The sequence below is a fragment of the Mobula birostris genome, chromosome 23 (assembly GCF_030028105.1).
Source record: "Mobula birostris isolate sMobBir1 chromosome 23, sMobBir1.hap1, whole genome shotgun sequence".
Classification (NCBI taxonomy): domain Eukaryota; kingdom Metazoa; phylum Chordata; class Chondrichthyes; order Myliobatiformes; family Myliobatidae; genus Mobula; species Mobula birostris.
In genome coordinates, this window is record NC_092392.1 from 53284074 (window position 1) to 53297132 (window position 13059).

The 13059-nt window shown below is 42.8% G+C and overlaps 1 protein-coding gene across 3 annotated transcripts in view; it reads right to left on the reverse strand.

Moving 5' to 3' along the window:
* The window catches only part of recql (RecQ helicase-like), a 50583-nt gene that overhangs the window by 3066 nt on the left and 34458 nt on the right, over positions 1-13059 (reverse strand). For all 3 annotated transcript variants that reach the window (XM_072241143.1, XM_072241142.1, XM_072241144.1), the window contains exons 10-14: positions 12807-12924; positions 10337-10475; positions 9399-9490; positions 4240-4459; positions 2441-2561 (exon numbers count right to left, since the gene is read on the reverse strand). In XM_072241143.1, coding sequence (XP_072097244.1) covers positions 2441-2561; positions 4240-4459; positions 9399-9490; positions 10337-10475; positions 12807-12924 — 690 coding nt within the window. The remainder of the gene's footprint in view (positions 1-2440; positions 2562-4239; positions 4460-9398; positions 9491-10336; positions 10476-12806; positions 12925-13059) is intronic.

Below are 13059 nucleotides of genomic sequence, written 5' to 3' on the forward strand. Positions count from 1 at the left end.
TGTCTTGTTTTTAAGTTGCTTTCTGCTGTTTTTTAAAAGCTTCCCAATCCTCTAACTTTCCACTAATTTTTGCTATATTATACACCCTCTCTTTTGCTTTTATGCTGTCTTTGACTTCCCTTGTCTACCACAGCTATGTCATCCTCCCTTAAGAATACTTCTTCTTTGGGATGTATCTATCCTGTACCTTTTGAATTGCTCCCAAAAAACTTCAGCCATTGCTGTTCTGCCATCATCACTGCTATTATCCCCTTCCAATCAACTTTGGCCAGCTCCTCTCTCGTGCATCTGTAATTCTCTTTACTCCACTATAGTACTGATACATCCTACTTTAAATTTTCCCTCTCAAACTGCAGGGCAAATTCTATCACTGCCTCCTTCACCTTAAGCTCCCTAATCAAATCAGGTTGATTACAGAACACCCAATCCAGAATTGTCTTTCCCTTTAGTGGGTTCAACCACAAGCTGTTCTAGAAAGCCATCTCACAGCCCCTTGGGTTCGGGTGTAAACCGTCCTTTCCATACAGGTCATACCTTCCCCAGCAGAGGTCCCAATGATCCAGAAGTCTGAAACCCTGCTCCTTGCACCAATCCTCAGCCACACATTCACCTGCCAAATCATCCTATTCTTACCCTCACTGGCGCATGGCACAGGCAGCAATCCAGAGACTGCTAACCTGGAGGAATTGCTTTAAAGCTTTCAACCCAAATCCCTATATTCTCTCTTCAGAACCTCTTCCCTTTTCCTACCCATGTCATTGGTATCAATATGTACCACAGCTTCCGGCCACTCACTCTTCCCCTTTACAAATACTTATGGGCCCGATCCGAGACAGCCCTGAGGCGGACACCTGGGAGGCAACATACCATCGGGGTGTCTCTTTCACATCCACAGCACCTCCTGTCTGCTCCTCCAACTATGGAATCCCCTATCACTACTGCATTCCTCTTCTCCACCCCTTCCTTCCGAGCCACAGAGACAGACTCAGTGGCACAGACCCAATTTCTGCTGCTTCCCCGTTTGGTCATGCCCTCAACAGTATCCAAAGAGGTATACTTATTTTCTAAGGGGAGTTTTGGGGTGGCTACCTCCATGTAGCTCCTGTTACCTCATTCTCCCGTATGAGCCGAAGATTATCCAACTGCAGCTCCAGTTCCTTAACACGGTCTCTAAGGAGCTGCGGCTCGATGCACCATGCAGATGTAGTTATCAGAGAGACTGGAGGTCTCTCAGAGTTCCCATATCTCACACAAAGAACATACCACAAACCCTGAACCTGTTCTCACCACACTATGTACTACTCAAAAAAGAAAGAGAAAAATAAAACTTACTAGAAAGCCTACTTAGAGCCTCCACCTGTTTGCGCCCAAACCTGTTCTCACTGAAGCCTGTTGAGCCAAAGCCTGACCACGCTAACACTGTCCACTCCAACAAATTCACTTCACCACTTCATTTACATTGTTACATTATAAGTAATTGAGACTTCAGAATAGATCCTTGCTTGTCAACACTAATCAACCCCTACCAAGTGGACCCATTGTCCATTATCCCTACTCAACAACAAACAATTTGCTGGAGGAACTCAGAGCTTGAGCAGCATCTGTGAGAGAGAAAAGAACAGTTGATACCTTGCATCAAAACTGTGCATCTGGACAGATTGCAGAGAGGGGAGATGGGCAGTATGTAGTGGAGAGGAGGACTGGTGAGATAGAGGTCAGAAGTGATTGATGGACAGATGGGAGGGCCACTGGATGATGGGCAGGTCAAGCCAGGCATTTGTGTGCATGTTGAAGTTTGAAGTTGGGAGACAGGCAGGTAGATGATAGCTGGAAGAAGATGGAACGACAAGCAGAGAGGACGGTGGGGAAGGTGAGGGTGGAGACAGCTGCTGGAGGGATACAACCAGAAACACAAAGGCAACCAGTGCTGGAATATGATAAGCAAGGAAGGTTTCTCCATTATCCCTCCTCTCTGCATCCTGAGCCAGTTTCATGACCAAATCAATAACTTGCTTTCGATTTCCTCAGCTTCAACGTCTAAGAGCCGCTTTATCAAATGCCTTCTCAAGCCCATGTACATAACCTGCAGTCTGGCCAGCACTCAAGTTTCTTATTCAAGATATTGAGCCATGTTTTGTTTTTATTGTATCTGCATTTTTTGAATAAATCTGTGTTGGCTTCTTCGTTAATCAAAACAAAAATCACAATGTTCAGTACTTCCTTAATTAATTGCAGAATCTTCCACACCGATTGGTCTAAGATGCGCTGGAATTTTTTCTCTCCACCTTTAACATTAGTTCACGCACAATTTTCAATCAAAAGCTCCCTTAAGTGAGGGAACTTGGAAGATTATAGATGAGGCATATGTAACGTCCTCATCTGCTTTCTTTAACTCCTGGGAACGGCTTAATCAGTTTTAAGGTAATTCTTCCATAAATACCTTGTTAGTTCTCATCCGCATGTGCATGGAAACAACGTGCTTATCGTCATTCAGCAGGTTAGCCTTGGGTGCCACCTTCAGGTATGAAATTGTTGCAAATGCAGTAAAGCTGAACTCTTCCCTGGAAATCAAAAAAATGGCAGAAATATAATGTACAATTGCAAATTTCTTTCAGCGGGCATACTAAAAAACAAACCAGGAGATAACAGAAAACGTAGCAGAAGCAGGTACATAACCCATTGCCTGTTGGTACTAAATTTTCAACTGGTGGGTGGGGAGGGGTGGTTCTCCTCACCCCATTTCTACACTCATATCATGTATCCTGCTTTCTTCCCCAGTTTCAAAACATCCCTCCAATTTCATAGAAACATAGAAAATAGGTGGAGTAGGCCATTCGGCCCTTCGAGCCTGCACCGCCATTTATTATGATCATGGCTGATCATCCAACTCAGAACCCTGCACCAGCCTTCCCTCCATACCCTCTGATCCCCCTAGCCACAAGGGCCATATCTAACTCCCTCTTAAATATAGCCAATGAACTGGCCTCAACTGTTTCCTGTGGCAGAGAATTCCACAGATTCACCACTCTCTGTGTGAAGAAGTTTTTCCTAATCTCAGTCCTAAAAGGCTTCGCCTTTATCCTCAAACCGTGACCCCTCGTTCTGGACTTCCCCAACATCGGGAACAACATTCCTGCATCTAGCCTGTCCAATCCCTTTAGGATTTTATAAGTTTCAATCAGATCCCCCCTCAATCTTCTAAATTCCAACGAGTACAAGCCTAGTTCATCCAGTCTTTCTTCATATGAAAGTCCTGCCATCCCAGGAATCAATCTGGTGAACCTTCTTTGTACTCCCTCTATGGCAAGGATGTCTTTCCTCAGATTAGAGAACCAAAACTGCACACAATACTCCAGGTGTGGTCTCACCAAGGCCTTGTACAACTGCAGTAGTACCTCCCTGCTCCTGTACTCGAATCCTCTCGCTATGAATGCCAGCATACCATTCGCCTTTTTCACCGTCTGCTGTACCTGCATGCCCACTTTCAATGACTGGTGTATAATGACACCCAGGTCTCGTTGCACCTCCCCTTTTCCTAATCGGCCACCATTTCCCTTTAGTTGTTATATCCTTTTTGATAAAACCACCCACATTGGGAAGAAGTTTGACTATGGAAATTCAGTGCTCTTATCTACTACCCCTTGCTTTTCTACCAATAACCTATTGCTATATTGTGGAAGGAAGGTTTTACCGTTAACTTTTCACAACCATTTGTAACTTCCAGGACCCTTCCCAAATCTTCTCATCAACAGGGGCTTCCACCATCCAGCCATGATTCCTCTCAATGACACAATTAGGCAAGAGGTACAGGAGCCTGAAGACCCACACCTCGAGGTTCAATAACAGCTTCTTTCCCATTGCCACCAGGTTCTTAAACCAACTTTAAAAAACCCTAAGTCTACCACTTTCTTCTCCCTTTCACCAGTGTTGCAATGTTTACTCCGTTTGTTAATTTTCACGTGTCCGTTATGTATAATTTATACTAACGGAAGTTTATATTAACTTTCTCACCCTGTAATGCCCTGTGCCATTGCTGCTAAATGTTAATTTTCACAGCATTCATACAAGTGTACATATGCCTATGGCAACAATTAATTTGAACTTGAAACTTGAACTCATTGGCAGTGATGAAGTCCTCATTTGCAAGCTTTTCCTTTCTTACTCTTGCCACAATTCGAGTGAGTATTCCTTGGTTTTATTATCTTTAGTGTCAATTTAGTGATGGAGCATTGTACTTACTTCAAGTATTCTTGCAGGAGGAGATGGACAATCACATCCTCCATTTCAAGCCTGGACAGATTTGGAGGCCTTACGGAGGCCAGCCTCAGTTTGGAGGGACCCTTCCCACACCAGGCTTCGATTAATTTTAGCGGAGTGAGTTTTTCATCAAGTTGTTCAGCATGTTTCAGTATTTTGATCAAATCAGAAGAGTAATCAGTTATATCCATCTTGTCTGAAGCTACAAGGCAAAATAAATTATTAACTGCAAAACTGATTGTTTTTTTATTCTAACTAGATCTAAGTTTTATGTTGATAATTTAAAAATACAATTCATTCCAAATGGAATCAATACTTTTCATCAAGTAGCAGCTCCTTTCTAGAAAATAGCTCTCTCCCAACTAAACTCCTACATAGGAAAACAGCATTCTCGTTACCCCTATTCTATATTCTGCCTTTTACCCAGTGTTCAATCCTCATCAGTATAATATTCCCATCCTGAACTTATAGTTTTGCTTAATAATCTGCACATCAAATCAACAAATACCATTGTTATCTATTCGACTAGGTACAACCTAAAAAGGTTTGTGAAATATGATTTTCCTTTCATAAATTATTTTGATTTTGCCCAGTTCCATGATTTTTCTATAAGCACACTGGTACAATTTCCTTTAACAGTAGAATCTGATATAACTGATCTATAGTTCTCCAGTTTTCTCTCCATCTCCTTCCTGCTCCTTTCCAGTTTGTGGAAGTCATGCTACATTCAACAGAAATTTGTAGGTTGCCATATCCATCATCTCAAGTTGCTGAGGAGGATAATCATTGGGTCCTGGGGATTTACGGCCTGATGGAAATTTCTTAGAGCTCCTCATTCCTTATAGCAGGGGTCCCCAACCTTATTTGCACCGCGGACCGGTTTAATATTGACAATGTTCTTGTGGACCGGCCAACCGGGGGTGGCGTAGGTGTTCAAGTAGGGTTAAACTCACCTCAACATGTCTTTTACAGTTAGTGTTGCCAACTTTCTCGCTCCCAAATAAGGGACAAAAGTAACAGTCAAATCCCAGGACACTTTACCCCAGGAAAGACTACCATGACCATGAAGCCTTGCGCGGGCACCTGTGTGCACATGCGTGACTGCGCATGTAATGTGCGCATGCGTGTACATGCCGATTTTTTTATCCACAAATCCGGTTTGCCTTTATCTTCCTAACTATACTGTACATACATTATTTCTACTTTATATAGGCTGTGTATTTATCATATCATTCCTGCTTTTACTGTATGTTAGTGGTATTTATTTTTGGTTTTATGTGTTATTTATGTGTTATTAATCAAGGACACGACCCACTTTTTGTCCCTCTTCCCTCCGGGGGAAGGCTCAGGAGCTTGAAGACTCGTGCGGCCAGATTTGAGAACAGCTTCTTTCCAACTGTGATAAGACCGCTGAACGGATCCTGACCCGGATCTGGGCCGTACCCTCCAAATATATGGAGCTGTCTCTCAGTTTTTTTGCACTACCTTACTATCCATTTTTCTATTTTCTATTTATGATTTATAATTTAAATTTTTATATTTACTAATTTTTACTATTTTTAATATTTAATATTTGTAATCCAGGGAGCAGGAAGCGCAGACTCAAATATCGCTGTGATGATTGTATGTTCTAGTATCAATTGTTTGGCGACAATAAAGTATAAAATAAATTATTTGGTATGATTTGTTAGGTTATTTTTTGGGTCTGGAAACGCTCAAAATGTTTTCCCATATAAATTCATGGTAATTGCTTCTTCACTTCACGCCATTTCGGCACGAAAGGTTTCATAAGAACGCTCTACCTTAGCAGGGGAAATACAGGACAAACCAATTTAGCCCAATATATGGGATGTCCCGGCAAATACGGGACAGTTGGCAACCCTATGTTCAAGTTCAACAGTGCGTGACAGGGAATGAGGAAAGGTGCAGCTGACTCATATTGTTTCCTCACGGCCCGGTAGTATATGTTTTGCGGCCCGGTACCGGTCCGCGGCCTGGTGGTTGGGGACCGCTGCCTTATAGACATATAATTCTCTACTATTTCTAGGTTTTATTTTTCTTTTATTGAGATATAGCTTCTCTTCAAGCTGTGCCGCCCAGCATCCCACAATTTAACCCTCGCCTAATCACAAGGCAATTTACAATGACCAATTAACCTATCAACCCCTACGTCTTTAGGTTGTGGGAGGAAACCCACGCAGTCACAGGGAGAACGTACATGCTCCTTACAGACAGTTGCAGGAATTGAACCCGGGTCGCCTGTACTGTAAAGTGTTGTGCTAACCACTACACTACTGTGCTGTCCGGTGCTGAGGAAGAGGATTTCTTGGAATGTATGCAGGATGGTTTTTTGAACCAACATGTTGAGGAACCAACTAGAGAGCAGGCTATTCTGGACTGGGTTTTGAGCAATGAGGAAGGGTTAATTAGCAATCTTGTCGTGAGAGGCCCTTTGGGTAAGAGTGACCATAATATGGTGGAATTCTTCATTAAGATGGAGAGTGACATAGTTAATTCAGAAACAAAGGTTCTGAACTTAAAGAGGGGTAACTTTGAAGGTATGAGACGTGAATTAGCTAAGATAGACTGGCAAATGACACTTAAAGGATTGACTGTGGATATGCAATGGCAAGCATTTAAAGGTTGCATGGATGAACTACAACAATTGTTCATCCCAGTTTGGCAAAAGAATGAATCAAGGAAGGTAGTGCACCCGTGGCTGACAAGAGAAATTAGGGATAGTATCAATTCCAAAGAAGCAGCATACAAATTAGCCAGAGAAAGTGGCTCACCTGAGGACTGGGAGAAATTCAGAGTTCAGCAGAGGAGGACAAAGGGCTTAATTAGGAAGGGGAAAGAAGATTATGAGAGAAAACTGGCAGGGAACATAAAAACTGACTGTAAAAGCTTTTATAGGTATGTAAAAAGGAAAAGACTGGTAAAGACAAATGTAGGTCCCCTACAGACAGAAACAGGTGAATTGATTATGGGGAGCAAGGACATGGCAGACCAATTGAATAATTACTTTGGTTCTGTCTTCACTAAGGAGGACATAAATAATCTTCCAGAAATAGTAGGGGACAGAGAGATGGAGGAACTGAGCGAAATACTTGTTAGTAGGGAACTGGTGTTAGGTAAATTGAAGGGATTGAAGGCAGATAAATCCCCAGGGCCAGATGGTCTGCATCCTAGAGTGCTTTAGGAAGTAGCCCAAGAAATAGTGGATGCATTAGTGATAATTTTTCAAAACTCGTTAGATTCTGGACTAGTTCCTGAGGATTGGAGGGTGGCTAATGTAACCCCACTTTTTAAAAAAGGAGGGAGAGAGAAACCGGGGAATTATAGACCGGTTAGCCTAACGTCGGTTGTGGGGAAACTGCTGGAGTCAGTTATCAAAGATGTGATAACAGCACATTTGGAAAGCGGTGAAATCATTGGACCAAGTCAACATGGATTTGTGAAGGGAAAATCATGTCTGACGAATCTCATTGAATTTTTTGAGGATGTAACTAGTAGAGTGGATAGGGAGGAACCAGTGGATGTGGTATACTTGGATTTTCAAAAGGCTTTTGACAAGGTCCCACACAGGAGATTAGTGTGCAAACTTAAAGCACATGGTATTGGGGGTAAGGTATTGATGTGGATGGAGAATTGGTTAGCAGACAGGAAGCAAAGAGTGGGAATAAACGGGACCTTTTCAGAATGGCAGGCGGTGACTAGTGGGGTACCGCAAGGCTCAGTGTTGGGACCCCAGTTGTTTACAATATATATTAATGACTTGGATGAGGGAATTAAATGCAGCATCTCCAAGTTTGCGGATGACACGAAGCTGGGCGACAGTGTTAGCTGTGAGGACGATGCTAAGAGGATGCAGAGTGACTTGGATCGGTTGGGTGAGTGGGCAAATTCATGGCAGATGCAATTTAATGTGGATAAATTTGAAGTTATCCACTTTGGTAGCAAAAATAGGAAAACAGATTATTATCTGAATGGTGGCCGATTAGGAAAAGGGGAGGTGCAACGAGACCTGGGTGTCATTATACACCAGTAATTGAAAGTGGGCATGCAGGTACAGCAGGCGGTGAAAAAGGCGAATGGTATGCTGGCATTTATAGCGAGAGGATTTGAGTACAGGAGCAGGGAGGTACTACTGCAGTTGTACATGGCCTTGGTGAGACCACACCTGGAGTATTGTGTGCAGTTTTGGTCCCCTAATCTGAGGAAAGACATCCTTGTCATAGAGGGAGTACAAAGAAGGTTCACCAGATTGATTCCTGGGATGGCAGGACTTTCATATGAAGAAAGATTGGATGAACTGGGCTTGTACTCGTTGGAATTTAGAAGATTGAGGGGGGATCTGATTGAAACGTATAAAATCCTAAAGGGATTGGACAGGCTAGATGCAGGAAGATTGTTCCCGATGTTGGGCAAGTCCAGAACGAGGGGTCACAGTTTGAGGATAAAGGGGAAGCCTTTTAGGACCGAGATTAGGAAAAACTTCTACACTCAGAGAGTGGTGAATCTGTGGAATTCTCTGCTACAGGAAGCAGTTGAGGCCAGTACATTGGCTATATTTAAGAGGGAGTTAGATATGGCCCTTGTGGCTACGGGGATCAGGGGGTATGGAGGGAAGGCTGGGGCGGGGTTCTGAGTTGGATGATCAGCCATGATCATAATAAATGGCGGTGCAGGCTCAAAGGGCCGAATGGCCTACTCCTGCACCTATTTTCTATGTTTCTATCTCTGAGTCCGCTGGGAAAAGTGAAGGTCCAATGTGTGGGATTCCACGTCTCCACTGAAGGATGGAGAATGAAGAAGACGGCGTATCTTGGGATTAAAGGACTGTCTTTGTGCATAGTTGGGAGGGAGGAATGGGGCTAGTTTTGCTGTTATTATTTTGTCCCTTGGTACGTTCTGTTTTGTTGTGGTCTGTGTTGTTCTGAGGAGAATGGTGGGCATGCTGTGCTGGCACCGGAATATGCGGCGACACTTACGAGCTGCCCTCAGCATATCCAGATATGAGTTGGCTGTTTATGCACATAATGCATTTCACTGTATATTACCATCTAGATGTGATAAATAATCTGAATCTGAATTTTATGCTTACTCTCGTTTCACCTTTGACTCAGGAAAGGACTTACATGCATCAGAGTTGCAGTTATCACACATCTTGTTGCACTTTGTTGACTCCCAGACTTCATCGAAATGTTGTGCTATCTGTACACGTCTGCATCTGAAACACAGTAGGTTGATTCACAAAACATATGGCTTCACCTCCAGCCACTTAACTGTACAGTGTTATTATACTCTCTGGGTTACAGCTTGTGTCACAATGTGAGTGTAGTACATAACTATTATCTCGAGATGCAATTGCATAACACTGTTATTTTCGGCGTCTCGCAATTGACAGCACATTGTTCCATAAGTGGAAGATGACAACGATCATTTTCAAGTTGTGTTGAGTCACTTGAAAAATTCAACTGGGCACTACTTGTAAGTATGCATTACATCAATTGGATTAATGCTGTGTCACAGTATAAGTGTGCAGTGCTATCATACTGATAGAGTTAGAGGCACGTCACAGTATATATATAGAATGCACAAAGGCCATATCAGTGAAAATATCTTATTATGCAGATTAGATTAAGTTATGTCATAGTATGGGGGTATACAAAATTAAATGTCTTTATGAGCAAGTTTCTCTCATTTATATTCTTTCCTTTTCCCTGGTTGACTTGCTGAGGTTAGAACAACATGTCTCCATCTAAAACGCACAGAACTGCAGATGCTAGAGATCGAAAGCAACACACACTAGATGCTGGAAGAACTCAGCAGGCCAGGTGGCAGTCCTGAAGAAAGGTCTCAGCCCAAAACGGCGACTGTTTACTCTTTTCCACAGATGCTGCCTGGCCTGCTGAGTTTTCCTAGTGTTTTGTGTGTGTTGATTTGTCTTCATCTAAATCCTTGTTTCAAAAGTCATTGGGATTGGGTTCCAATTACATCATCCCAGCTGAGGGTCGATATCCCAGCAATGAGTCATCCTAAGAGGACTTTACTGGGAGGAACAGATCTACTGTACCTTCTTGAATCCTGACAGTAAGCCACCATCTCATAAAGTTTCTGTTGTCCCACATTCTCCATAACTACCATTGTGCTTTGCCTGAAGATATCCATGAATCCATAGTAGAGAATGCAATCAGCTTCAAGGTCATCTCGACCTGCAAAACATGGTACAAAAGAACATTTAGAACATAGAACTGTAGATCATAGTACAGGCCCTTCAGCCCACAATGTTGTGCTGACCATCTACAAGATCAACCTAATCCTTCCCTCCCACATAGCCCTTCATTTTTCTTTCACCCATCTGCCTATCAACGAGTCTCTTAAATGTCCCTAATGTGTTTGCATCTACCACCATCCCATACAGCATATTCAATGCACCCACCACTCTCTATGTAAAAATACTACCTCTGATATCCCCTTATACTATCCCCTCAACCTCTTAAAGTTATGCCCCTTTGCATTAGTTAAAAAATCTCTGGTTTTGGTTGATTTACAGTAGTTACTTTTGAATAAAAAGCATCACCACCTTATTACGAAGATACAGCGTATGAGATGGTGCCTGTTTTAATCTTTCATCAGGCGTAATCTAGCAAATATTAGCCAGTGAACAACAAGATCATTATGACTATCGACATTTGTGCCTATAGACAACAAAACATGGACAAAGCAGCTTGCATGTATGTTAACTTGTTTCTCATGTGGTTGAGTAGCTTACCAACATTAAACATTGATATCAAAATTCATTATATAACTGCTTCAAATATTCATAATATTCCATTTAATTGTTATGATACAATAAATCCCAACCAATTGCTTGAACAGCACGTGCCAATTACATGAGTAGGTAAAACTGAAATTATTAGACATCAGGGACTGACACTGCAATGACTGGAATACATGCACCACAAAGGAAGATGGCATGGTTCTTGGAGGTCAATTATCCCAACTTTACAACATCACTGCAGGAGTTCCTCTGAGCAGTGTTTCCTGCTCTACCCTTACTACGACTGTGCGGCTAAGCATAAGACCATAAGACAAAGGAGCAGAAGTCGGCCATTCAGCCCATCGAGTCTGCTCCGCCATTTTATCATGAGCTGTTCCATTCTCCCATTTAGTCCCACTCTCCCGCCTTCTCACCATAACCTTTGATGCCCTGGCTACTCAGATACCTATCAATCTCTGCCTTAAATACACCCGATGACTTGGCCTCCACTGCTGCCCGTGGCAAGAAATTCCATAGATTCACCACCCTCTGGCCAAAAAAATTTCTTCGCATTTCTGTTCTGAATGGGCGCCCTTCAATCCTTAAATCATGCCCTCTCGTACTAGACTCCCCCATCATGGGAAACAACTTTGCCACATCCACTCTGTCCATGCCTTTCAACATTCGAAATGTTTCTATGAGGTCTCCCCTCATTCTTCTAAACTCCATGGAATACAGTCCAAGAGCAGACAAACGTTCCTCGTATGTTAACCCTCTCATTCCCAGAATCATTCTAGTGAATCTCTGTACCCTCTCCAACGACAGCACATCCTTTCTTAAATAAGGAGATCAAAACTGCCCACAGTACTCCAAAGCCATCAAAAAATCCACTGATAATACCAGTGTTGTTGGCACAATCATGATGGCGATGAAGAGGCACACAGGAGTGAGACAGATCAGCTGGTTGAGTGGTCTTGTAGCAATCTTGCACTCAATGTCAACAAAACCAAGGAACTTTCGGAAGGGGATATCAGTTGAACCTTCCTCATTGAAGGGTCAGCAGAGAGTAGCTTCACGTTCCCCTGTGGAGCACATAAATGCAACCACAAAAAAAAAGAACGGTTTACCAACATCTCTTCTTTCTTAGAAGTTTAGGGAGATTCAGCATATCATCAAAGACCCTGACAAACTTCTACAGGTCTACAGTGGAAAGAATTCTCACTGGTTGCACCGTGAATTGTATGGAAACCCCAAAGCACAGGAATGCAAGAGGCTGCAGAAAGAGGATGCAGTCAGTTCCATTACAGATGCAGCTCTCCTCACCATCAAGGACATGGCATCTCTGGAAGGTGACATCCATCATCAGGAACTCCTACCTGACCCATGCCCTCTTCTCGCTACTCCCACCAGGGAAGAGGTACTCCCTCCCCAACAGCACTGTGGGACCACCTTCAGCAGGGGGACTGAAGCGGTTCCAGAAGGTGGCTCACCAGCACCATCTCAAAGACAGTCAGGGATCAGCAACCAGTGACTCTCAGATCCCAACAATCGTACAAGTACTTCTATAATGTTGTCTGTTTACATATTATAGCCCGTTCCAAGAATTTATCAAGATATTTGAAGCAAAATGTAAGGCTTGAGAAATAGAGGAAGTAGTAATATATATTTTTTGATTTCATTCAAGGTATCTAAATTTGAATAAAATGGTAAACAGCAATGTCAGACATTATTTTTGTGACCATTTAGTCTGCCACATTCCCTCAGTCCCTGTCTGATACTGGACCTGCCCGTCCACTCTCTTGGTAGTAATTCTCCATGGATTTGCTGAGAGACTGATGGAACACAAATCGGACGTCAGCTTTGTCGATGCCCATGCCGAATGCCACTGTTGCCACCATAACCTGGGGGAGAAAGTATTTGAGAATCAAACACACTGTTAAAAGGTGCATTATCCAAATTTTTAGTAAGTAGTAAGGTTCTGAGACAACTATATCTTGGCGCACACATAATAAGCTTGGCAGTTAAGATGCATTCTA